The sequence below is a fragment of the Dipodomys merriami genome, unplaced genomic scaffold (genome assembly GCF_024711535.1).
Source record: "Dipodomys merriami isolate MVZ:Mamm:240054 unplaced genomic scaffold, mDipMer1.0.p SCAF_14, whole genome shotgun sequence".
NCBI classification, from domain to species: Eukaryota; Metazoa; Chordata; class Mammalia; order Rodentia; family Heteromyidae; genus Dipodomys; species Dipodomys merriami.
The window spans coordinates 38,701,203-38,728,174 of record NW_027202715.1 but is presented as its reverse complement, the minus strand read 5'-3'; the positions used below and the strand labels follow the sequence as shown (position 1 = coordinate 38,728,174).

The following is a 26,972-nucleotide window of genomic DNA, read 5'->3' as shown; positions in this document are numbered from 1 at the left end:
GGCAAATCATGTTTCTCATCCTGGAATAATGGCCACCATGGTCATTACCTTGGGCAATATCAAGGGCTTGTTGGTTCAAAGTGAGCTGCAGTTAAGCTCACCCTCCTAGCCAGCCAACAGGGGCTGCCTTGAAAGCAGGAAGCACAGTTGAACACACTGGTTCCTTTACATAAAGCTGTGACCAAGTTTTCATGGGTCTGTGCCATTTGAACAGAGAAGGACCCGGAAGTGCTGGGTGACTCTGTAGCTGCCAGCTACTGAGTAATGTTCAAAATATATCCTTTATTCTTGACCTGTGGGCAGGGCTCAATGGTCCATTGAATTTGTCCTTGATCCAAGATGATTGGAGGCTGTTAAAACACCTCTTCTTTAAGGGAATGACAATAATAATGAATAATAGTGGGTTTATATGTTTTTGGAAAGTTTACTATTCCATAAACTTACCTGGGCATCAGGCCCAGCTTTATTTTTGGTTTTTGTTCCTACAACTCCAGGGACAATCTCTTTCCAGACTTCATCACAGGTTTAGTTTGATGAGGACTGTTGGGTAACTGGATGAAATAATAGATATAAGAGCCTATGGTGGAAAAAGTAATTTCAATACAAATGTAAGCATTATTATTTCTAAAGAACTGCAATTCTGTTTTGGTAGAGGGCTTCTGTGGATTTAAAAATCAAAGCCAGATGCCAGTGGCTTACACCTACAATCCTAGCTCAAGAGGCTGAGACCTGAAGATAGCAACTTAAAGACAGTGTGGGCAGGAAAGTCCAAAGACCCTTATCTCCAATTAAATACCAAAAAGCCAGAAGTAGAGCTGTGGCTCAAAGTATAGAGCATGAGCCTTGGGCCAAAAAGTTCAGTGACAGCACCCAGGCCCCGAGTTTAAGCCCCAGGCTCAGTGCCCATGCATGTATGCGTGTGCACACACATGCATGCACACACACATCCCACATATAAGCTTCTGTATTGCATTCTTCTAATAAATGAATTTTTGGGGGGGGGTCCGGTCATGGGGCTTGAACTCTGGGCCTGGGCGCTGTCCCTCAGCTCTTCAGCTCAAGGCTAGCACTCTACCACTTGAGCCACAGCACCACTTCCAGCTTTTTTGTTTTTGCTTATGTGGTGCTGAGAAATCGAACTCAGGGCCTCAGGCATGCAAGGCAAGCGCTCTACCACTGAGCCACCTTCCCAGCCCCATAAATGAAATTTTTTATATATAATAGTTTTCCTATACACTGCCTCTAAAAATAGACATGATAGTTTAGTAATTAAAGGCTACTCTGTGTGTTTACTTACAAATTTTTAAATTTCATCAAGTAAATCATTCTTTTTTGTATACACATGCAGTCCTGGGGCTTGGGCATTGTCTCTGAGCTTTTTCATTCAAGGCTAGCATTCTACCACTTGGGACTTTCTGACCGTTTATTGAAGATGAGAATCTCACAGACTTGGGCTGGGAAGTTGGCTCAGTGGTAGAGCGCTTGCCTTGCATGCCTGAGGCCCTAGGTTCGATTCCTCAGCACCACATAAGCAGAAAGAAAAAAGCTGAAAGTGGCGCTGTGGCTCAAGTGGTAGAGCACTAGCCTTGAGCTGAAAAGCTAAGGGACAGCGCTCAGGCCCAGAGTTCAGGCCCCATGATCAGACCCCCCCCCCCAAAAAAAAAAAAAGAATCTCACAGACTTTCCTTCCTGCGCTTGTTTGGAACTACAGTCATCAGATCTCAGCCTCCTGAGTCACTAGGATTACAGGCATGAGCCACTGGCACCCATTCTTAGACAGAATGATAAATCATTACTAAAAGTAGTGATTTACTGTAGACCTTGAATATTGATACACTCAGTGCTTACTTGTCATGCTTTTAAGTGGTGCAAACTAATTATAAGCAAAGTGTTTATTATAGCTAATTTTTGTCCTGTGTTTATAAAACATTTATTTATAAGACATTAAAGTATAGTTCATCTTGTCCTACCTTGCTATAACCAATCAGTACTGATTTTCCCTGGACTTCTGAATGCCATGCCTCCTAGTTTTTGGACCTCACAGAGCCAAGTCACCAACCACTTCACCTTCACCAAGTCATAGTCATGTGATGCCCTGGGGAGCTGGCAGGGAGGGTGGGGTGAAGATCTTCGGACCAAGAGCCTCGCTACATTTACAGCACAGTTAATCTTTTAAGGGGTTGTAATCTTCCTATTCACCATCTACAAACTATCTATCTCTATAACAACAGTTGTTCTGCCTACCTACTGACCTTTGGTCTCCTATTTTTATCTCCAGGCTAAAAGTCAAAGCTCCTCCTAGTGTTCCTCGAAGGGACTATGCCTTAGGTAAGAAAATTTCTGAACTTACATTACTGACATTTGACTCTTGTAATGTTTGTATTAGTTTGTTGAAAAGTGAGATATGTTCTACTGACTGGAAAACAAAAGATGTCTATCATAATTGGAAGAACTGATCTCTAGCATGAGCTATATAGAGGGAGCACACAACTTTATCCATCTCTCAGTCCATCTGTGTGTCCATGCAGCTGTTTATCAAGCATGCTGCAGGTGCCAGGCATGTACAAGGTCTTAAGTAGAAGTGCAGTGCCAAATAAGTCAAATACAGTCTCTATACTCCCAAATGTAGTCTGGGAGGAAAAAGAAGGGAAGTTGGAAGGTGGGACCACTACATCCTGTAGGAATTCACAGCATTCAGACCAGATCTAACCTGAGCTGCAGGATGTGGGGAAGAGATGGTTTCCTTCACAAAAACGATGGTGAAATGGTGTTAAAGGGTTGGGGAATAAATAATTAATGGAGCCTTTGCTACTCAGTCTTCTATGAGATCAGCCTACAATTGATCCATCCCAAACTAGAACTGATTGTATGTATGTGTGGGGGGCGGGGTGCTAGTATTGGGGCTTGAACTCAGGGTCTAGGCACTGTCCCTGAGAATTTGTGCTCAAGGCTAGAACTCTACCACTTGAGCCACAGCTCTACTTCTGGCTTTTTTAGCGCTTAATTGAAGATAAGAATCTCACAGCTTTTCCAGCTTGGTCTGGCTTCAAACGGAGATCTTCAGATCCCACCCTTCTGATAGCTAGGATTACAAGTATGAGATCCTACTACCCAGACAGATGTGATTTTTGACAGAAGTTAGTCTTGAAGTTGGTAGTGTTTATGGCAGAGGTGAGCAAAATGAAATCTCCAACATGGTTTCCTTTTCTGGAGTATATAAGAGGCTAGATCTAAAATCTTTTTCTACAGTTTGAAGTAGAAATATTTCCTGAACTTGGACAGATCTATGCAGCCATTCATGAAAACAAGGGACTATAGACAACACGGATGATTCTTCCTCTGCAGGACAACTAAAACCAAATCAAAATCTTTGGTGGATTGGATTAATTTTTTCCTGCTACCTGTCAAGATAGCAATAAATCAGATAGTTGAGTTGGACACTGATGAAATTTTATCCCATCAAGAAATACTGGCCAGCATATGTGAGTCTGATTCCTGGCCGGTCACACTGTTCACTGACCTCACCCTGCCAACCTCTTACCAAGTTCAGACTATGTGCAGGGAATTCCATACTCACAGTAAGAAAGGGGGATCTTAGCCTGGCTTTAAAATCTACCTTATCTATCTAAGCCAGATGCTGGTGGCTCACACCTGTAACCTAGATACTCAGGAAGTTGAGATCTAAGGATTGCAGTTCAAAGCCAGCAAGGGCAGGAAAGTCTGTGAGACTCTTGGCTTCAATAGCCACTAAAAAAGTGGAAGTAGAGCTGTGACTCAAGTGGTAGAGTGCCTGTAAGGGGGGGAGGGAAGGTTGGGGATAATGCCCACATCCTGAGTTCAAGCCTCAGGGTCAGCACACTCACAAAAATGTCTATCTATAAGTCAAGAAATCTGCTTTTTCTAAGGCTGACTTGGAGCCAAGCCCCTCAGATCTCAGCTTCCTGAGTAGCCAAGATTACAGGTGTGATAGTCTTAAGAACCAGTTATCTGTTCTTGAAATCTCTAGGAACACAGAAACACAGACGAGATTTGCAAAGGTAGTGTAACTCTTCTCAGCCCTAGCTACACAAAGTGCTTCATGGCAGCTGCCATGGTCTGGAAGCTTGTTAGAAATGCAGAATGTCAGCCCTGCCACGCAAATGCCAGAGGAAAATCAATTTCTCACAAGAGTTCCTGAGGATTTGAATGCATATTAGAGTTGAGCAGCTCTGTTGTAATTCATCTCTGTCCTGAAATCACTGCCTCTGACCTGAAAGACAAGCAGATCTTCATGTCCACAGAAGTTTGCTGAGTATCAGAAATCCATCCTGCCTGCTTTACCAGTAGAGCCTGGACCAGACTCCCTGCTGTTAACACTTGCTCCCTGGAATTAGTCCTAGCAAAAACATCAACAATCCTGCACTTACTTACCCTGCCCTTCCCACCCAAGCCCTTTTCTCCCCACTCCCCTCTCTCTCACCCTCCCCATCCTCCCCCCCATTAACGTGCCCCAGGAGTATTGCCAGCTGCTTCCCCTGATCCCTAAGGTCCCAGCACAGCTGCAGAGTTAGGGCCTCAGCCCTAAAACTCCCCTGGAACTCTAGGAAGTCTCCAAGGACCTGTGCATGGAGATCGGAGCTGTGTATGGAAACTGAGCCTTCTGGGAACCTCTGGCCAGATTACTGCTCTCCAGTAACTGCAAAGACTTGGGCCACCCATGCCATGTAAGACATCACTGCTTGTTCCCCCAGAAAATGGAGCCATGTCCTCTTTCCTGTCCTGTGGACAAGCCTTCTAAGCCAGGAGTGAGTGAGTGATGTTGGTGACATGGACCTTCTCATGGCAGAGGATGGACAGGACTAGCACCCTCTAGAGGCTGACAGAAGAATCACATAGTCCCTCTCCTGACTTGACTCAGGACAAAAGACTGGGACACACAAATAATGGTGTCCTGGCCCTTCAGGATAAAGATCCAACCAGTGAGAGGCTTGTGGCATTCAGCAGGGACCCACCAGTCCTGCCTTCATCTTTGAGTTGGTGACATTGTCACAGGCTTTTCATGGTCAACTGAGCAGAGGCAGCTGGTGCAGGGGTGGGAAAGGAAGAGAGCCCAGACCTGTGGGTATTCACTGTGTTCTAGATGTTTTGCTACATTCTTTGCCAATATAATCCATTCAATCTTCCCATTAGCATCATGATACAGAAATAACTATCTCAGGCTGTGCATGGTGCTGTGCACCTGTAATCACAGAGCTCAGGAGGTTGAGGCAGGAAGACAGACCTCAAAGCCAACTTATACTATGTAGTGAGACCCTATCTTCAGGAGAAAAAAGAAAAGAAAAGAAGAGAAGGAAGAGAAGAGAAGAGAAGAAATTAGCTAGGGGCATGGCTCAAGTTGGAGAGTCCCCATCATGAGCAAAAAAGCCAAGCAAGAGCATGAGGCCTGGGTTGAAGAAAGAAGTTACTGTCTTGGTTATGCAAATGAGGAAACGGCATCTTAGAGAAATGGAGTGTCCAAAGTGACTGCAGCCTTTGAAGGGAAAACTCACCCTCTTCTATTTGCCCTTATGCTGAGACAGGGGCATTTTGCTGGGATGCTGCCTACTCCTGTAAATCATCATAACCCCTGGTGTTAAGCACAGGACTCATTTCTCAGTTGTACACTTTCACAGCTGAGTAGTCTTCTACTTCTCTGAGCTCAGAGTGAAACGGAAGGGAGGAAGTAGGGGGAGGGAGCCATTCTGATATAGGATATTGTAAGTTCCAGGCCCAAACTCCTAAGGTTCATATGTCAGGTCTGGCCACTTACCCCATATGCCAAAGAGAGACAAATAACAGTGGAGGGCAGAGAAAGGATATTTAATTAACCTGAGAAGAATTAAGGTATGTATATGTGTATCACCATCTTCCTCATATGGACATGTACCATAGGTTTCAGTTACAGCAGGAAGAATGGGGCAGGGGGCAGAAGTATGCATAATCATTCAACAACCCGGGTGGTCATAGCCATGATGGTCCAGTGGCTTGTTGGCCGGCAATCTGTCCTACTGTCCTGTGAAGGCTCTGCTGTTCCTTTCCATGGAGGTTATTTCCCTTGTAAAGATGTTTTTAGGGCTGGGAAGGTGGCTCAGTGGTAGAGCGCTTGCCTTGCATGCATGAGGCCCTGAGTTCGATTCCTCAGCACCACATAAGCAAAAAGAAAAAAGCCGGAAGTGGCGCTGTGGCTCAAGTGGTAGAGCGCTAGCCTTGAGCTGAAGAGCTGAGGGACAGTGCCCAGGCCCAGAGTTCAGGCCCCACGACCGGACAAAAAAAAAGATGTTTTTAGATCAGTGCTGTCCTTCCTGCCTTTCAAGATGGCTACAAGGTAACTGCAGGAAAAGATGGCCCAGAGCAAAAGACACAGATGCAGCAGCAGTGGCTCACACCTGTAATCCTACACTGAAAGCAGAGATCAGAGGCTTGTGGTATAAAGCCTCCGGGCAGAAAAGTCCACAAGTTCTTATCTCCAATTAAACACCAGAAAACCGGAAGTGGAGTTGTGGCTCAAAGTGGTAGGGTACTAGCCTTGAGCAAAAGAGCCCAGGGACAGCACCCAGGCCTGGAGGTCAAGTCCCCACTACCAACAAAAGAAAAAAGAAAAAGACACAGATGCAAAATGGAGGCAGATTGACTGTGTCATTAACCCTTATTCACTGGGCTGGAAATGTGGCTTAGAGGCAGAGTGCTTGCCTCACATGCATGAAGCCCAGGGTTCAATTCCTCAGTACCACATACACAGAAAAAGCTGGAAGTGGTGCTGTGGCTCAAGTGGTAGAGTGCTAGCCTTGAGCAAAAATAACTCAGGGACAGTGCCCAGGCCCTGAGCTCAAGCCCCAGGACTGGCAAAAAAAAAAAAGTCGGGTCCAGTGGCTCACGCCTGTAATCCTAGCTACTCAGGAGGCTGAGATCTGAGGATCACAGTTCAAAGCCGGCCTGGGCAGAAAAGTCTGTGAGACTCTGATCTCCAATAAAAACCACTAGAAAACCAGAAGTGGTGCTGTGGCTTAAGAGGAAGAGTGCTTGCCTTGAGCTGCAGAGCGCAGGGACAGCACCCAGGCCCAGAGTTCAAGCCCCACGACCACAAAAACAAAAACAAACAAACAAAAAAACTCAGCAAGTCCAGTTTACCTAGGCGGGACAGGGGGTTTCATAAAGGGATTATCTAAAGTTTTCTATCAAAATAGCCAAAACAGAAACAGCTTTTGACCTGAAGTGTTGATCCTCAGTTATCCCAGGGACTAGAACTTTCTTCTCTCACAGTGGTAGGTGACTGTATCAGGCAAAGGACTTTTCTTTGAACTTCTTGGGTTACCAATGATCACAAATACATTTTCATTTGCTAGGTCAACCCAAAGAATGATTTATTAAAAATTATTTTCTGTTTATATCAGAAAATAATTTATGGCCCACAGTTGGATAGAAGAGAGAAGTTCCCCTGAGCATTTGCCATGGCTTTCCCTAGAGAGGGAACTACTGCCAACATTGTTTAAGTGGTAATTGCTCTGGTCCCAAGGCCATATTTCACCTAGAAAATCCCATTACTGGGATCTCCACCTGGAGCTACAGTCAGAAGTCTGCTGTGGCCAGGAGTAGAAATGGCATATATGAAATAAATAAGGGGTTGAAGGCATGGCTTAGGTGGTAGGGCACCTGTCAATGAGCAGGAAGTATGTTCCAGTTCGAGTGTCAGACCAAAGAGAAAACAAACAAACAAACAAAGAGTCCTGTTGCTGTGCTGGGGAACTGAGGTTCATCCTCTAGGCTGGTAATGGTCGCTGTCCCATGGGATAGAAAGAAACTGGGACTTTCTGGGGTGCAAGGCTCTCAGCCTTTTCTGTCCTATAGTCTGTTACTGGCTGATTTCCTACACAGCACAGTAAACTCCAGGTGACCTCTCAGGTCACATTGTAGGATGGGGTTGGCTTCTCATACTTGTAATGTGTTTTGAAGGAGAAATATTCATTCTCGTTGGCTGCCATAACTCAGACCTATTTTCCTCTCCAAGCTGTCAGCTACTTAAGACCCCCAGTCTGTCATCTCCATTTGTATCCACAATCCACCACAGAGCCCGGATGGTACCTGCTCCCTGGAACAAACTGAGAGGCTCAACTCTGAGAATCTTCATGAGCTTTGAAGTCAGCCTACAGGGCTCTGGTACTGGCTCTGTCCTTCACTATCTGACCATGGACCTGTGACTCAGACATTTTCTGTCTCAAATATTTTTTTTGTTTTTTTTTTGTGTGTTTTTTTTTGGGGGGTCCGGTCATGGGGCCTGAACTCTGGGCCTGGGCGCTGTCCCTCAGCGCTTCAGCTCAAGGCTAGTGCTCTACCACTTGAACCACAGTGCCACACTTCCGGCTTTTTTCTTTTTGCTTATGTGGTGCTGAGGAATCGAACCCGGGGCCTCAGGTATGCAAGGCAAGCGCTCTACCACTGAGCCACCTTCCCAGCCCTCAACTATATTCTTTTAATGGGTATGTGTGCTAGTCCAGAAGCTTGAACTCAAGCCAGGGTGCTGTCCTTGAGCGTTTTTGCACAAGGTTAACGCTTTACCACTTGATCTCCACTTCTGGCTTTATACTGGTTAATTGGAGATAAGAGTCTCATGAACTTACCTGCACAGGCTGGTGTTGAACAATGATCCTCAGATCTCAGCCTTCTGAGATCTGGCTAGGATAACCGCCCCTGGCACCCAGCCTCCACACAAGATTTTTGAGAAGGTTATGTGGATATAAAACTTGGACAATATTACCTAGAATATAGTAAACCATTAGATAATCATTGTTAAACAACAACAAACAAAAGGTCAAACCTAGAGCCTAAGAAAATCACAGAAATTACCTTCTATTGTATACATATAGAAAGAGGCATCCAGATGTGAGGTGTGTTCCTGAACTCCTCAAGTAGCTGGGACCAGCATCTGCATGAGAATTTATGTCTGAGTCCTGTCCAGTGTTCATTCTAGTATAGATAGATCCACATGCCAATTCAAGGAGAGCCACATTCACAGAGTAGGGACAAAGACAGACATGGGTCAGAGGCACCATTCTTCAGCCCCAGTGGGATGTCACTCATTTGTCTTCTGAAGAAGTCAGAATGAACAGATGGTTGTGGTAACTGTTAAAAGCCAAGTAAATGGCACCAGGAAGCCAAAAAGATCGAAAGGCAGGTTCAGACTGTAGACAGCTGACAGTCCTGTTCATACATTCCATGTCTCTTGCTGTTTCAGAGAGCCCTGCAGACGAGGGAGAGCAGTGGTCTGATGATTTTGTAAGTATTTGCTCCTGGGATTGAAAGCATCTTAGGGCCTTGTGGGAGACCTTTTAGAGGGCTTGTTTCTGAACTCCATACTGGCACTCAGCTGAGATTCACTGGAGATAGGCAGAGGGCACACTAGAAAGATCACCTCCAGACAAGGAGCCAATAATCTGGTAATGATTGACCTGACTTGGCCACTCAGTCAAAAGCATTGCAGTCATTACGTCAAGTCATCATGGCCAGGGCTGTATGAGGTAGTTACTTGACCCCATTCACAGTTCTCATTGGCTCAGCCACAACAGGTGCTAAAATGTGTCAGTGTTACCCCATCAGTTGGCAAACATTCTGCCATTCTACACTCTCCTAGTACATCACCCTCTGACCTCTGTCCAGGAGTTTCAAATCAACTAGTATCTGAAGAGTTTAATGCCAGGCCCACAAGATGCCTCCACATCCAATATCTGGGAGCTACTAAATTCAAATCCAGCAGAATTTTGGAGGTCACGGTGTGAGAGAGAAGGATGTAACCGTGGTGACACTGGTAGGTGCAGTGGCAGAATGAGCTGTCAACCCCCTCACAAGGTGGAAGCCACTTTTCCTCTAGGCTTTTTTTTTTTTTTTTGTATGTATGAGTCCGTCCAGAATCTGAGTTTGGAATCAGGAAGGGATCCCAGAAAGCCTCCGCACATCCTTACATAGATAAGGAAATAAGAGATTGAAAATGGGACTTTCCTACTGCCACTTAGTAGAATGAGAACTAGATCCCCAGTCACCAATGCCCAGAATCATACCTGAACCCAGTTCTGGGCTCTGCACACCCCCAGGAGGTTCTGCAGTCTTAAGGACAGATCATCTTTCTTCAGCCACAGAAAAAGAATAGAAAAAAAAGGGGGGGGGCAGGGGACCCTTCTGTGAGTCACTTGGCCTTGGAGTTCCTCCAAGAGCCCAAAGGTAGTTGATCTCCCAGAAATGCTGAAACATCACCCCCTGCTGGTAGCAGCTTTGTATCACACCTGTGACCAAGAAAGAAAGTTGGGTTGGTTCAATCCCGGGATGAGTAAAGAGAATGGAACTGGCTTGCTGTACAAAAATGGCAGGGTAAGAACTTAGAAAACACAAAGTAAGCTGGGTGCCAGCAGCTCATGCTTGTAATCCTACCTACTCAGGAGGCAGAGAGCTGAGGATCGTGGGTCAAAGCCAGCCCAGGCAAAAAAGTCCATGAGATTCTTATCTCTGATTAACCACCAGAAAACCAAAAGTGGTGGTGGGGCTCAAGTGGTAGAGCCTTGAGCTGAAGAGATCAGGGAAAGTGCCCAGACGCAAAGTTCAAGCCCCACAACTGACAAAAAAGAAAAGAAAGAAAGAAAAGAAAAAGAAAAACACAAAGTAAAATTGTTCTGAAAAGGAGGGAATAACATGCCTCAAAGTCAGACATTCAAAATTCAGTAAGATACCACCTACAGCAAGGACTGAGTAAACATCTCCCCATTATTTTTATTTTAGTGGATCTCCAGCACACATAGGAGGAATGCAGGCTGCTTCTGAAGCTTCCAGGCTTGGTATCTAATTCCCGTTCTAAAATTACAAGTGAAAGGAGGCAGCCCCCCCCCCCAAAAAAAAGCAGATGTCCTGTTGATTGGAAAACCACATCTGGATGTTGTATTGTGGGAACAGGGGCAGGGGGAGCAGTGAAGATTGTGGACACAGAAGCCCCTTATGTCTTGAGTCTTGTGCTGCATGCACAAATAGTACAATATGAATTCTCTGGTGAATGTGCACAAGAAAGTGGGTTATTCTTGGTGTCTCAGGAGGAGTTGCAAGGCTCAGAAGATTTTACTGCACTCTTCAAACTTTCAGACCATATGACTGTGGCTTAATAAAGGTAGACTTAGCAAATTTGTATTAAGAAGGAAAACAGAAAAAAAAAACAAGTTCAGAGTGCATTATAATATAACACAGTTCAACACATAGTTGAGATGCTCTGCTTAAAGACCAGCTTGTCCTCCTCCCCAGGCATCTGTCTGTTCCTCAACATTCCTCCCTCCTATTTATCCTCAGCCATCACTATTCTATTTATTATGTCCTTTTCCTGGTTGCTTTATGCCTGTTTTATACCAGTACTGGAACTTAACTCAGGGCCTAGGCGCTGTCCCTTAGCTTTTTTGCTCAAGGCTGGTGCTCTACCACTTGAGCCACACCTCCACTTCTGGCTTTTTGCTGGTTAATTAGAGATACGAGTCCCACAGATTTTTCTACCTTGACTGGCTTTGAAGGGTGATCCTCAGATCTCAGCCTCCTGAGTAGGTGGTTTGACAGGTGTGAGCTTGTTTTTTTTTTTTTTTTTTTTTTTTTATCATCTGCTATTCTTTGTCCACTTGTAGTTTTAGCCACCCTGGGGATTAAAGAGTTTACCTGTTCTCCAGGTCACGGTGGTGGGCAAAGCAAGGGGCTTTGGAGGTGGGAAACTCTGGCTTTGCCTATCACCAGTTGCCTAATCCTGCAAATTGAAGTCTACCCCAGCTACAGCTTCCTGGTCCTGTCACTGTGAAAACAGTTCTGATTTCTCAAGCTGAGTGAGCACAGGGACTGAGGATGGTATCTCCATTTGCAGGACAGCGACTATGAAAACCCAGACGAGCACTCGGACTCAGAGATGTATGTGATGCCTGCGGAGGAGAATGGGGATGATAGCTATGAGCCACCCCCCGCTGAGCATGAGATGAGGACCATCCACCCAGCTCTGCCCTTCACCAGGGGCGAGTATGTAGGTAAGGCCATCCCCCACCCCATGTCTTGATCACAGAGGGAAGGCCTGAGGGTGTGTCCACCTTGGGGCTTATACGTCCAAATGGTGCCCATAGGGAACGAAGCCCAAGTGGTGAAACTTTCCCATCCTAGGGGGAAGGGCTCATGTAAACCAGGAACATTGAAAACTGGTAAAGATAAATAGATGACTCATAGATTAATGAATAAGAAAAGTACATCCTGATGGTTGCCCTGCCCCTGTTCCATCCCCTAGACCCACAGAAAACCAACACTAAGACTGGTCCCCAGTTTTCTTCTGACTTCTTGTATGCCAGGTTTTGGAATTTCTCCTAGGAAGTTCACACAGAACATGGGTGCCTTTTCACCCATGATCACAATGCTAAGCCTGATGTTTCCTTCTCTGCTGAAGGGCCCATCCTCAAGAGTTCAGACTGTGGGGTCTCCCTGGGAGTAGGTTGCTGGCAAGGACCTCTAGGCCTAGAATTCACCTCAGAGGTCAAATAAGCACAGCTCAGGTCTGGCCTTGAATGTGGGATGTGCTTCTTTTTATTGTCCATCAAGAAGAAATTTGTATTCTAGTGTCCATAGGTGCCTAAAGGGGAGGAGAGTAAGTGTGTGAGCACTGAGGGCGATGCTTGCATTATTTGTCTGGAGTGCTCCTCCAGGTAAAGGCCTCCAGGCCCTTCCTCACCGCTATCAGCTGCCTCCTTCCAGGCTAGCAGTACAACTCGGTGTGTATTCACAATTGATCTATTGAGCACCTACTTCCTTAAGCCAGATTTATGCTAAGCACAGCAGCAGGCACAGCAGCAAACTGCTAGAATTTTTAGATTACCATGTGGTGCTTTACTGCTGTGACCTACATGGAGTTCTCTCCATTTTACAAAGGAAGGAGGAGAGCCTCAGAGGGGTGAGCTCACTGGGCCAAGGTTCTATAAGTAGTGGGCTGGTATGGGAGCTAGACTCCTCAGTTTTCAAAGCCACCGTTCTGCTACACATACTGCCCATGAATTTGGTAAACCTCATTCAATCATTTCAACAACCCAGGCCAGGGGAAGGAGGGGTTATGATAGCCATACATACTCCCCACTTCACACACACACACACACACACACACACACACACACACACACACACACACACACACACACACACACACACACACACACACACACACACAATTTAGTTGGTCAAGGAGCTCATTTCAGGACATACTCTTCAAAGCCTGTCTTCTGTGTTTTGCTAATTCTGATGGAATGAAATACTGCATTAAGAAATTTAACCCAAGCATGGTGGCACATACCTGTGACCCCACCCACCTGAGAAACAATTTTAAGTTTGAGTCCAGTCGGACAACATTAGTAAAAACCCTTTCTCAAAAACAAAATCAAAAAGGGGTAAAAGTAGCTCAAATGATGGTTTGAAGCCCTGGGTTCAATACCCAGCACGAAAAACAAAAACAAAAAAGGAAAAAAAAGTCTACACTCGAAGAGCTACAAATAAAATGGACAGAATTACAGGCACAGCCAAGCAGATAGGCTAGGGCGTAAGCACAGCAAATGTGATGATAACCGCAGGCCTGGGACAAGAAGCAGCAAAGGTGGAGGGCAGAGTAGGCACCTGGAGAGCCTGACAAACAAGGGTGTCTTGGGAACTGTCACAGGAGGAAGCAACTGTGCTGTCCCCATATGAACACACAGGCTATTCCTGTGCTAAGCACTTCCCATGGTAGTCCAGTCCAAATCAAAGCTGGGCTCCCAGCACAGGTGGGTAGACTGGAGTTCTGCAGCTCTCATCACCTGGCATAACATTAGTTCCATTTCTTAGACAGGTATACCACACCACTGCATTCACTGCAGTCTTTCTAATCCCTGCAACAACTCTCCAAGGTGAAGCTCTGTGTCTTCAGCTTTGAAACAAGGGAATGAGTTCTAGAGGTGCTGAATAACTACAGACCCAGGCTAAGTGGCAGGACAGGGGACAGAACCCACACCCAACTGGTTTCAGACCTGGAGTTCCTTCCCTGGCACCTGCTGGAGAGGATGGATGGTCCTAGACTAAGGGGATCTCACAGCTTCTCCATGAATTAAGGGAAGTCACTAAGGGAAGGAATTTATAGGCTGATCCAGACAAGTGATCGCCACCCCCTCATAACTCCTGTACAACCTGGAGAACTTTTTCTTGTATGTCTGGTACTTGGGCTTGAATTTTCATTCAAGGTTGCTGCTCTACCACTTGAACCACATCTCCACTAATGTTTTTTGCTAATTAATTGGAGATAAGAATCTGTTAGACCTTCCTCTCTGGTTTGAACTTGATTCTCAGATCAAAATCTAAGTGGCTAGGATTATAGGTGTGATCCACCAGCCCCTGGCTAAACCTGGGGAACTTTTAAAATGTGTGGCATCGGGCCTCATCTCAGATATTCAAACATGGTAGAACCCAGGCCTGGGCAATTTTAAAGCTCCAGAGGGTGGTTATAGTGTGTAAATGGTGTTGAGTCTCACCTCCTTAAGCCTCCGGGCTGCTCTTGTCCACTATGCTTGGCCGAGTTGGTCTGTCAGCTCTCCCAAGCCTACCACCTTCTATTCCTCCCTTTCTGATCCCATCATGGGTTGTTATCAAGGTCAATTAGACGGAGTTTTGTACCTAATTTTTTTCCTTTTTTGTCGATTGTGGGCCTTGAACTCTGGGCCTGGACCCTGCCCCTGAGCGCTTCAGATCAAGGTTAGTGCTCTACTACTTGAGCCACAGTGTCACTTTCAGTTTTCTGTTGGTTAATTGGGGATAAGAGTCTCATCTTTCCTGACCAGGCTTGGTTTGAACCATGATTCTCAAATCTCAGCCTCCTGAGTAGCTAGGATTACAGGCATGAGCCACCGGTGCCTGGCTGTACCTAATATTTTCACTTTGCTTCTGTAAGGAATATCATACTGATCACTTGCAGCTACTGGGATGCTGGTGGATTTGTAATTCTTTTTTTTTTTCTTTTTTTTCTTTTTTTTTTTGGTTGTGGGGATTGAACTCTGGGCCTGGGCACTGTCTCTGAGCTCTTTAGCTCAAGGCTAGCACCCTACCACTTGAACCACAGCGCTACTTCCCGTCTTCTGGTGGTTAATTGGAGATAAGAGCCCAGGCTGGCTTTGAACCCCAATTCTCAGATCTCAGCCTCCTGAGTAGCTAGGATTACAGGCGTGAGCCACCAGCTCCCTACCCATCTCCTTCCCAGGATTTGCAATTTCTATATCTCCCTGGTTCCCACTCAAGACACAATTCAGAGCCTTTTCAGTGTTTTCTTTTGTTTGCTCTAGATAATCGATCAAGCCAGAGGCAATCCCCACCTTTCAGCAAGACCCTTCCCAGTAAACCCAGCTGGCCATCGGCTAAAACAAGGCTGGCCTCCACTATGCCAGCCTCCACCGCTCTGCAGAAGCCTCAAGTCCCACCCAAACCCAGAGGCCTCCTTGAGGCCGAGGTAAGGTAAAACAGGATGCAGAGAGGAGGTGGCTGGGGCTGCCTGCTGACGCTTGTCCTTTCAGGGTAGGAATAAGGTGGCAGGGGACAGAAAGAAGACACCAACTGTTAGGCTCACAGTAATTTCTGTCATCATTTGGCAAAAACACTCCAAGATATGAATTCAGGCACAGAATGCAAAAAGACACTGGATTTTAGGAGACTCTCCACTTCTTATAGCTGAGAATGGAGCCCTGGGAGGTGAGGTGGGGTTCAGCTGCCCTGAGGTGGCCCAGACTCAGAGTGGAGGAGTGTGGAGGAGGCTGCAGTGTAGCTGGCAGAGGGGAGGCCAAGATAAGAAAGAATTTTTTTTAATCCAGCTGAACTTTTAGATAGGATAAAGAAAGTCAAGGACAAGCAGGAATAAAAATGTTAAGATCTCTTATCTCCAGTTAGTAACTAGTAAAAAGCGGGAAGTGGAACTGTGGCTTAAGTGGTAGAACACTAGCCTTGAGCAAAAAAGCTCAGGGACAATGCACTGACCCTGAGTTCAAGCCCCAGGAATAGCAAAACAAACAGAGTTTAAAAAAATGAATAATTTAAAAGGATTTTTCTAGGTTTCTAAGTATATGCAACGTTCTGCGAGAGCAAATCTGTGGAGACAGAGATGGGTTGATTAGTGGTTGATTAGATCAGGGGAGGGAGGAGTCAGGGAGTGACCAATGAGTTCAAGGTTGTTTGGGGGGGGAGAGTTATTTTTTTGGTGATGATGTTCTAAAATTAGGTTGTGGTGATGATTGAGCAACTCTGACAACAGTTACTTCCAGTTCGGTAGGTTCTAAATCCACAGATTCAACAAGCTGCGGACTGATAATACTTTTTGTAAAACTGATGGTTTTGACTATAATCACTTTTTTTCTGGCCATTACTTCCAGAACCCTACAATGATTTTCATTCCCATTTATGTAATGTAATAGATCCCATTTACATGATCTAGGGATCACGTAAAATACACAAGAAGGCGCCACTGGTTTTATGCAAATACGATGCATACCAGCAAATTCCAGTACAATCCTATGTGAAGGATTGCCCAATAAGGTTTCTCTTTTAAAAAAATCAGTCCTCCCAACAGTCCATCATTCATCTCTACATTTCTCTTAGGCTGATTATGTGGTCCCTGTGGAAGATAATGAAAACTATATTCACCCCACAGAAAGCGGTCCACTTCCATCTGAAAAAGGTGAGTTTGCAGTGGGAAGCCCCTGGAAATTCCTGGCAGTTGGTGAGGACATTCAAGGCTGTTCCAGGGAAAGCATGGAGAGTCTCAGAAGGGACCATGCCAGGACTGTCTGCTCTGGCATCTCAGTATGCCACTTCCCCGCTGGCCAGAACAGAGAGCACCCGCATCAAACAGGAATTCTGTAATTATCTGTATTTTTTTTTTTTTTTGTCAGTGTGGGGCTTTTACTCTGGACCTGGGTACTGTCCCTCACCTCTTCATTGTACCACTTCTAGTTTTCTGGTGGTTTATTGGAGATTAGAGTGTTAGGTTTTTTAAAAAGAGGTAGCTGAGTAAGAACAGCACCAGCACGTGGTATTCAGGTAAGGAGTAGGTTTATTCATAGTTTCGGCTGGCACCAGGCCATCTTGGTCCTCCACGCGGTGGGGAAAGGCCTGGGAAAGAGAGCTGGGAGAGCTGGGAAAGAGAAAGAGCTGGGAAAGAGAAAGAAAAGAGCTAAAAAAGAGAGAAAAGAGCTAGAAAAGAGCGCATCTGGGAAAGAGGTGGGAAAGAGAGAGCTAGGAAAGAGAAGGGAGCTGGGAAAGAGAAGAGAAGGAAAGAGCTGAGAAAGAGCTAGAAAAGAGCAGAGAGAGGGAGTCTAGGCCTGGGCTAGGCCTTATCTAGGGTATGGGAGGGGAAAGGTGTGGCCACATCAAATTCAGATGTGACCTCAGCGGATACAGATGTGACCTCTTCCAGGTGTTCCAGTTGCCTAGGTAACGCAGGTACTGGGTGGAGACTTGGCTGTGAGGAGAGTGGAGTCTGCTAGCCATCCAGGAGTGGACCTTACATAGAGTCTCATGGACTTTCCTTGCCCGGGCTGGCTTTGAACCTCAACCCTCAGATCTCAGCCTCCTGAGTAGCTAAGATTACAGGCGTGAGCCACCTTCTGTAAACATTCTGTATGTGTTTATTTAAGCTCCTTTGGTGAACAGATCGACCAAACCAAATAGCTCCTCAAAGCCCACACCTCTTCCGGGGACACCTTCAGGTAAAGTACTTGTGTGACTTATCTCACTGATTAACAGTGTCCAAATAGCAGAGCACCTTGCTGAGGGGAGCAACTGGCCTAGCTCTGGTCTCTCCCTACAAGCCTGTCTTCAATCTCTAGGTGAGGATTTACCCTGTGTCTCTCCCTCCCTCCATCATAAAGATTAGCATTGTCTACTGGTAGGGGAGGGAGGCCTGGAGCAGAGGACAGGGTGCTCTGTCCCATGGATGACTTCTGAAGGTGAACTTTGGGGAATAGTCTACCACTTGCCCTAATTTGCCTATGTGGGCCCTAAGCAAAGGCCCTAGGACCTCAGAAATGAACTAATGAACATTCTCCACCAGTAAGGTGAGGTACTGTGTTGAATGATATACTGGGTTGAAGTGGAGAGTCCCAGATAAAGATGTGTGCCTGTTTTGGAGGTGGTGGGTGTGAAGTTGTTTGTCTCTGAACACCATCTGTAGTCATCTTCTGTGCAGTGTATACACATAAGGTATGTGCTCTTGGTTGGGGCTCCATTGAATCAGGGGGCTCTGGGCTTGTCTGTGGACATAAGAAGTCCTTCAGAGCTATTCAGATGGAAGAAACAGCTTGGGATGTTGGGGTATAAGAATAAGGACATCAACTCAAAAGGAACTTGACAAGGCAAAGCTAACTTCTGCAGAAGAGTATGCCATCAGGCAAAAATTTGTCAAGCAAGCACAGAGCAGGTGGGCTACTCCCTGGCTGAGCTCAGGTTCACAACCTGCAAAAGGATGTGGCTCAATTAACAGGATGTAACTAAAATTTAAGGGGCATTTAATGAGATGTCGTAATTAAAGTGCATCAGGAAAAGGATGTAACTAAAATGTAATTAACAAGGGTCAAGCCTCTGGGCCAAAGCAGGAACTTTTCAAAAAACAATTCTCACAAGATTAACTGGAAGGAAGCAAAACTACTTGGATAGAAAAAAGAAGTTTTTCTTACACACTGCCTCCTCTAAGAGTACATACTATTTTTAAATATAGCAACAGGTTTGCCCCATAGCCTCAGAACTAAAAGCAACACAAAATGTGAGTCTGCTGGAAAGACCAGCCTCTCTGACACCATCAGACCCAAGGACAGAACACCACGATGGACCCTCATTTGTCTTTGTGCAGGTCGGAACAGCGGAGCCTGGGATTCCAAGTCATCTTCACCCTCAGTGCCATCCCCACTGCCCAGGGTCGGGTGAGTTATCACTGTAGGCAGAAACCTTGTGAGACTGGACGAATGGAATTCTGGGAACCTGCTGCCCTGGGAACCTCCAATGGACATTCCTCACCCCCTCAAGCAGGCTGAACATTGGACCAGGGTAGCTCCTGATGACATGGGAAGCTAAGAGTCTAACTACATTCAATTAAATCTTGAGTATACTGACCAAGTTTTCTGCTTAAATCTTGAGTATACTGACCAAGTTTCTGCAAGATACCCTCACCTTCAGAGGACCCTGAATGATTCTGAGTCCTTGGAGCAGGTTTCCTCTTTTCCTCTTCTACTGCTCTTGCAAACAGAAAAATGATATGCAATAAATGTACATGATGTTTGCACATACGCTAGTGTGCACTTCAAACACCAGTGGCAAGGTGCTTTTCCAAAGTGATACACAAATTATTCTTGCTTACTGGATTTAAAAGCTCTTTACAAGCTGGGAATTGGTGGCTCATGCCTATAATCCTAGCTACACAGGAAGCTAAAATCTGAGAATCACAATTCAAAGCCAGCCCTGGCAAGAAAATCCATGAGACTCTTACCTTCAATTAACTACCAGAAAACCAGAAGTGGAGCTGTGGTTTAAAGTGGTAGCGTGCTAGCCGTGAGCAGAAAAGTTCAGGGACAGAGTCCACCAGGCCCTGAGTTCAAGCTCTATGACAAATGAAAGCTCTTGGCAAACAATGAATGTTGTAATGTTGGCTCAATGCATTATTTTTTTAAAGCATACCTTCTGTCCCAACTTGGCTCTGAACCACGATTCTCTGATCTCAGACTCCTGAGTAGCTAAAATTATAGATGTGATCCTATTTAAATCTGTCAATAAGATGGTAGTCAACTTCACTTCATTTTCATTATGGTTTAACAAAGCCAATCTCTTTTTATTCTCCAGGAGGAAAACAGCTACCCCATTGAAGATAGTAAGTTACTTTTCCATTTCAAAGTGCTTCCTATTTCTTGCCATGTGTTTCCATATTCATTGATTTAAGGTTGAAAATGCTTCTTGCTATCATGAACATAGCCTTCTTAGCTATTGAAGCTGCTGTCCTTACAGCTGCGAGGACTCCAGATCCTCTGGTAGCTCAGTAGGTGATACTTAGAAGGAGCTCTTCTTGCTAGACCCTGGCAGCTCCTTTGTTAAATATATGCAGACAGATCAGAAAACAAACAGCCAGGCTCCAGGCCTCTTAACACCTTGCCTTTTCCAAGGAAAGTCCCTGTGTCCACTTCCAGCCTGTTGACCCTGGAGCAAATGGCAGGCCAGTGTCTTATCAGGCACACAGACTCAGTCAAAACTCAGATGCTTGCCAGAACCTGGTGAACCTAGGCCATTCCCTCATGGAAGGCAGTCCATCTGGGCCTGGAACCTACTAGAAGCCTGCAGTTGACAATCACTTGCAAACATACAAGGTGAGGCTAGATGCAAGTTGCTCACTGCACAAGCACCACTGTTAACAGAGCAAGTTGATGCTCAAGCTGCCTCCAAGGGACACTTCTGGACAGTTGTCTGGTTGGGCTTAGAACTGTGTGTGAGTGAAGGGACAACTATCTGTCAAAGAAAACTTGACCAACACTTTTCTAAAATAGTATTACTTTGGCATGTATTTCCATGTTCTGCTCGTTTGAATAGCACTGCCTTTCCTTTTCTTTTGTATAGACTCCAGTTGCCTCTCAACAGGCCACGTCAAGTGTTTGTGAAGGTAAACTTATTTATTCTAAGGATAAGCATGTTCTCTGAAAGTAATGTTTAATTGTCTGCATATAAGTGGAATCCTGATTTAATTGAAATATAAAATTGAGTTCTTGAAACAAAACAGTCTTTCACTTGGCAACGCATAATGTGTAGCAAAGCCAGCTCAGACCTGGACTCACCAAGCAGGATCTTCAGTAGGGCTGCAGCCCATGTGCCAAGCACATATCTGTTTGCAGTCTGGACAGGTAGGATGGACAAGAAAGTGCCAAGACCCCACAAATCTGAATGCTAAGAGCCATTCACATATCTTAAGAGTTAACAGCTCAGCCGAGGTCATGAATTTTGAAAAGTCAGAGAAATGACAGAGAAAGTAGAGGTGAATTGTGTTGTAGATGTCAAACCTTGCAACTCTAAACTCCAGCCCCCTCTAGATGCAGAATCCATGAACATTGCTAGGTAGGAGTCCTGATCCCAATAGCACTTGCGGTGTACAAGGCTGACAAGTGCACAAACTAATCACATCCTGCTGAAGACATTCTTGGGAAGACATCTGACCAAACATGGTCCTACTAAGCTGATGCAGCTGGGTTTGCCGATGGAGATAAACATTTCACGCTAATCCTAATATAAGATTTCTCCCAATCAAGAGAAGCCTATCCCTGCTGAACGCCACCGAGGATCTAGCCACAGACAAGAAGCCATCCAGTCACCAGTGTTTCCGCCTGCCCTCAAGTAAGACTCTTTTTCTCTTTAAAAACAAGTTTCTAGGATGGAGATGTGGCTCAAGTGGTAGAGCTCCTGCCTAGCAAGCACTAAGGCTCTGAGTTCAAACCCCAGTACCACTAAACAAAACTGGAAACTGAATCTGGGTTCCTTCATCTACTAAGACCAGACTGTTTTTGAGCCCTTTTTAGCAGACTGAACTAGGGAGTCACTTTTTTAAAAAATGAGTTTCCGGCTCAATATGGTAGTATTCACCTGTAATCTCAGCACTTGGGAGGCTGAGGAAGGATGAATGTGAGTTTGTGGCCAACTTGTGCTACATAGCCAGTCCCTCCCCCATACAGAAAAACCTTACCTCAACAATAAACAAACAAATAATTATTATTATCCTTCTGTTGCTGTAGGAATGAACGCATGCTTAGTGGCATGCACAGTGACTCTAGTTTTTAGTGCTTCATAAAGATCCAATAAGTCACTGCTTTGTAATTAAATCTTACGTCTTAAGCAAGGTTGTACTGTAGAGACCTATTATCCAGGTCAATTATTGGATTTAATTTAACTATAACACTTCAGTCAGGACTCCTTCTTTCGCTAAACTAAAAGGCATAATCTTGCTGATTTTTAAGATTTTGGTTCCTCTCCTGACTTGAGATATGTCTTATTAGCCTTTGTAATGAGTTTCTTCATAATTCTGTCCATGTTAATACCACCAACAAAATCATATTGTGCTTTGCCCCCTTAATTTATCTTAACTTCTTCTTTTCAGACCTCTCCCTCAGAAACCGATTCCTCTGCCAAGTAAGTACAGGGAAGTCACAATGAGGGCCACAAGGTAGAGGTGTAGCTGGACTGCTATCTCACAGACCTGGGTTCTTCCCCAGGGGTCACTTTCAGCTGTGGTCTTAGTGTCTCTGCTTGTTTCTCCATCTCTAACATGGTGCCAACAATAGCTATTTCATAGGATTATTTTGAAAGGTAATCATTGAGAGCATTTTTTGCTTTTTTTTAATCTTATTTCACATTGATTATTTTACTGGTTGGACATCTTTGTTTGTAGTAAAAGAAGTAAGACCCCTTTAGTTGTTTTCAAAATGAAAAGATCAAGTAAGGAAGCCAGGAGTGTGGCTCATATGGTAGATCACTAGCCTTGAGCAAAAAAGCCAAGTGAGAGTGCAAGGCCCTGAGTTCAAGCCCTAGTACTGGCACCAAAAAATAAAATAAGTAAAATAACATATGAGCAATATCTGGGATAGTGCTTTGTACATAGTAAGTCCTCAATAAATGATTATTAAATTCTAAATACATTTTTAATGGTTGTCAAGCATGTCTACAAAGAAGACAGGGCAAATATGTGGATAATTTCCCTCAAGGAAAATATGACAGTCTTGTAAGGAGGGGAGGGAATGTTGGTGTTTTATTGGCTGCTATTTACCCAAATGCTTCGATACAAAGAAGGGACAGAAGAAAGGAGGACAAATGAATGAACAAGGGGCTGGGAATGTCGCTTAGTGGTAGAGCGCTTGCCTAGTGTGTATGAGGCCCTGAGTTTGATTCCTCAGTACCAGATAAACAAAAAAAATAATTTAAAAATTTAAACCCAACAAAAGAATGAATAAGTAAACAAAAAACCAACAACTACGAATATACCTATGTATTTTCTCTGTTTCAGTGTTTGTATAGTTAGGCTGTAAACTTAAGGGAGTTTATGCCTTTAAGACAGCAATTTTCAAACATTTTGGTCTCAGGACCACTTTATTATTTAGTTAGTTAGTTAGTTATCTAGCTGTCTAGTAACTTTTTGGTGATACTGGAATTTGAACTCAAGGCTGAATGCTTGCTAGGCCTAGTGGTCAGGACCACTTCACTCTGCAGACCTAAAGAACTTTGCTTTACATGTTTCTTCCTATTAACACTAAATATATTGAGTTAAAGCTGTTGAAACATTGGAAACCTCATTTACCTAAAATAATATATAACTCACTGCATGGTAGCAAAACATATTTTTGTGGAAAATAAGTAATTCCCGATAAGAATTGTAGTAGGAAGAGGGGCATTATCTCAGGTTTTCCTATCTCTTTACTGCCTTGAGTAAGGAAGATTGCTGGATTTTCCTATCACTCACTACAGATATTATGTTACGTCTCTCGGAAATATATGAAGGAAAGTAGAGATCACAAAGATAAATCATTGAAAAAATAAAGGCCTCTGGTATCCTCCCCCAAAATCTGGGGATACTTCCCAGAATCCCGAGACCATACTTTGAGAACAGTTTTTCTGGTATGTGTCCCCCACAGCAGCCATCACAGCAGTGCAGTATAGATGTAGTACCTGCTCAAGAAACAGGAAAAGTTGGGGCTGGGAAGCTGGCTCAGTGGTATAGTGCTTGCCTTGCATGCATGAGGCCCTGGGTTCAATTCCTCAGCACCACATATGCAGAAAAAGCCAGAAGTGGTGCTGTGGCTCAAGTGGTAGAGTGCTAGCCTTGTGCTGAAGAGCTGAGGGACACTGCCCAGGCCCAGAGTTCAGATCCATGTCTGGCAAAAAAAAAAGAAAAGAAACAGGAAAAGTTAATTGGTGTTTTCCAAATCCCTCTCAGGATTTCCAGAAGGGGGAAGCCCGTCTGTGGATGGACCATCCCCTAACTTTTCATCGAATCCCACTTTTTCAGTTCAGGTATGACATGAGCTCTTCGTATCAGTGGCTTGTTGCATAAGTGGAAATGTCTTCTGAAAAGAGTTTGGAGTAAGGCTTGAGAACAGAGCCTTGGTTTTGGTTTGCTCTGTTTATTCTGATTGGTATTCCTGATGCCCTGAATAACAATTAGTATTTCTTCAAACCTGCAAGGAAATGTGTTGCTTTTATTGTTCTTTTGTTGTTGTTGATTGTTCATGGGGCTTGAACTCTGGGCTTGGGAGCTGTCCCTGCGCTCTTCAGCTCAAGGCGAGCACTCTTAACCACTTGAGTCACAGCACCACTCTGGTTTTCTATTGGTTTATTGTAGATAAGAGTCTCAGGGACTTTCCTGCCTGGGCTGGCTTTGAACCACGATCCTCAGATCTCACCCTCCTGAGTAGCTAGGATTACAGGCATGAGCCACTGGTGCCCAGCTTTATTGTTAATTTTTCTAACATAGCTTTTATTTAAACTTTGTGATTTCCTCAGAATAGAACTGTGAAAGTTTATAATAAAACACCTAAGATAGCAGAGTTTAAAAAGAGACAGAAGACTGGAGTCTGTGCCCTGTACAAGTCCTCCTGAGCTTATATAAAAATGTAAACAAAATATGGTAACAGTTACCCTTGCCTTCAAAGAAGGTATGTACTGTTATTTGCAAGAATGAAGTCAGATAATATTCATAAAACACTTTGGAAATTACAGTGTACTCCACAGACAGCGAGTAATAAGAACTCAATGGGCCGGACAACCGACCAAAAAAAAAAGAACTGAATGGAAGAGAGATTGTAATTTACTTGGGAGAAAGGAAGGAAGTAGTGGTTCAGGAACTTAGAGGGATTTAGTTATGTTCAAGAACTAAGTTTAGCAGCTAAAGCCAAGTAATGTAGACATAGTGCCTGGGTGGGTCAGAGGAACCACAGACTCACAGACTATTGATGCAGACTGTTGGTTTCCAGCTTGCTCTTACAAAGTGAGTCTTGGCATAGAAGTTGCAGAAGTCTTTACAAACATTAAAGGAACCGCTAGCACATGCTGAACAATGCCTTCATTTTCACAGGAAGCTGATGTTCATTCTAAACCCTGGTATGCTGGTTCCTGTGACCGGAAGTCTGCTGAAGAGGCGTTACATAGATCCAACAAGGTTTGCTTGCTTTGGATCCCATCATTGTGCCCTCATCCTTCTTTGTAGAACACCTCTTCTTTTCTTTCACCGGCGTCCTACTCCTCCCTTTTATCTTTTTGTTGGTTACTTGGAGATAATGGTCTCATTGATTTTCCTGCCTAGATTGGCTTTGAACCTCAATTCTCAACCTCCTGAGTAGCTAGGATGACAGGCAGAAGCCACTGGCTCCTGACTTAGCTTGAGTTTTTAAGATAGTTGTTCTGCGGGATTGACTTGAAGCTTTTGATGCGAGGCTTTTGAGGAGTCCGACTTGAGTGTTACTTTCTTGCCCTTGTATGTAGTTTTAGTTCTTTAGTCTGAAGGCTTGAGTTTTTGTTTTGTTTAGGAGGCTTTTTGTTTCCTTTTTTGTGCCAGTCTTGAGGCTTGAACTCAGGGACTGAGTGCTGTCCCTGGGCTTTTGTGCTTACAGCTAGTGCTCTACAACTTGAGCCATAGCTCCACTTCTGACTTTCGGTGATTCATTGGAGATAAGTCTCATGGACTTTCCTGCCTGGGCTGGCTTTGAATTGTGATTCTCAGATCTCAGCCTCCTGAATGGACTACAAGCGTGAGCCATTGGCATCTGGCTTCTACACACTGTTTTTTAAAGTCAAATTGTATTGGAATATGTCTGAATTAATTTTTCAATATGTCACTATAAGTTTTCCCTTATATCCAGTAAGTTTTCTTACAGCCTCAAAGGGTAGTTCCATTCTATTGTTCTGTTTTTGTCAAAGACCTAAATTACATGTATTTTAGATTTTTAAATCATTCTTTTGCTCCAACCACTGTCTCCCAGACCTTAATGTAGTTATTTTATTAATTCTCATTTTCAGATGTTTCAGTGGTCTCCATCTCTTTCTTCAATGTCACATATTAAATCTTTGTCTATTTAGTCCTCAAACATCTCCAAATGATCTCCTTGTTCCTAAAATACAGTTTCTCTTCAAATTCTTTTCTAAGTTAGATCCATTCTTGTTGCAGTTCTTCTTGAAGTCTTTGTCCAGTTTTTGGTTTTTTGAACTTTTAACTCTAGAATATTTTTATGTAATATTTAATAAAAATTAAGGTATTATGCTGATTTTTCTTTATCATGAGTTCTTTGAGAATTTTCACAGCTAAAGGTTTTAACTCCCAATAGCTATTCTTTAGTAGTCTAAATGAATGGATTTTTTTTTTGGGGGGGGTCCGGTTGTGGGGCCTGAACTCTGGGCCTGGGCGCTGTCCCTCAGCTCTTCAGCTCAAGGCTAGCGCTCTACCACTTGAGCCACAGTGCCACTTCTGGCTTTTTTCTTTTTGCTTATGTAGTGCTGAGGAATCGAACCCAGGGCCTCATGCATGCAAGGCAAGAGCTCTACCACTGAGCCACCTTCCTAGCCCCAATGAATGGATTTTTTAACTACTGTTTTTACTCACAGACAATTTGTGGACATGTTTCTATATTGAAGGGTGTCCTTTTAAACTGGATATTGGTGGCTCATGCTACTCAGAAGCCTGAGAGCTAAGGATCATGGTTCAAGGCCAGTCCTGGCAGGAAAGTTCGTGAGACTCCTACAGCTGTGGCTCAAAGTGGTTGAGCACTAGCCTTGAGCACATAAGCTCAGGGACAGTGCCCAGGACCTGAGTTGAAGCCCAGGTTCCGCTGGCACTCACAAACACGAAAATGTCCTCTAGGTTTTCTCTGGTGTCCCTTCACGTATTTCTAAACTACAAACACAATAAC

General features: G+C 44.4%; 2 protein-coding genes across 3 annotated transcripts in view; one reads left to right on the top strand and one right to left on the bottom strand.

The window, feature by feature from the left end:
* Positions 1–26,972, bottom strand: part of LOC138826170 (DNA nucleotidylexotransferase-like) — a 120,787-nt gene that overhangs the window by 55,025 nt on the left and 38,790 nt on the right. The window lies entirely within an intron of this gene.
* LOC138826171 (B-cell linker protein-like) overlaps positions 1–26,972 on the top strand; it is a 49,775-nt gene that overhangs the window by 19,032 nt on the left and 3,771 nt on the right. The window contains exons 3-15 of the mRNA XM_070021314.1: positions 2,279–2,328; positions 9,248–9,288; positions 11,888–12,044; positions 15,354–15,517; positions 16,657–16,735; positions 17,694–17,765; positions 18,905–18,974; positions 19,888–19,915; positions 20,653–20,695; positions 21,336–21,420; positions 22,178–22,209; positions 24,008–24,084; positions 25,145–25,228. Coding sequence (XP_069877415.1) covers positions 2,279–2,328; positions 9,248–9,288; positions 11,888–12,044; positions 15,354–15,517; positions 16,657–16,735; positions 17,694–17,765; positions 18,905–18,974; positions 19,888–19,915; positions 20,653–20,695; positions 21,336–21,420; positions 22,178–22,209; positions 24,008–24,084; positions 25,145–25,228 — 982 coding nt within the window. The remainder of the gene's footprint in view (positions 1–2,278; positions 2,329–9,247; positions 9,289–11,887; positions 12,045–15,353; positions 15,518–16,656; positions 16,736–17,693; positions 17,766–18,904; positions 18,975–19,887; positions 19,916–20,652; positions 20,696–21,335; positions 21,421–22,177; positions 22,210–24,007; positions 24,085–25,144; positions 25,229–26,972) is intronic.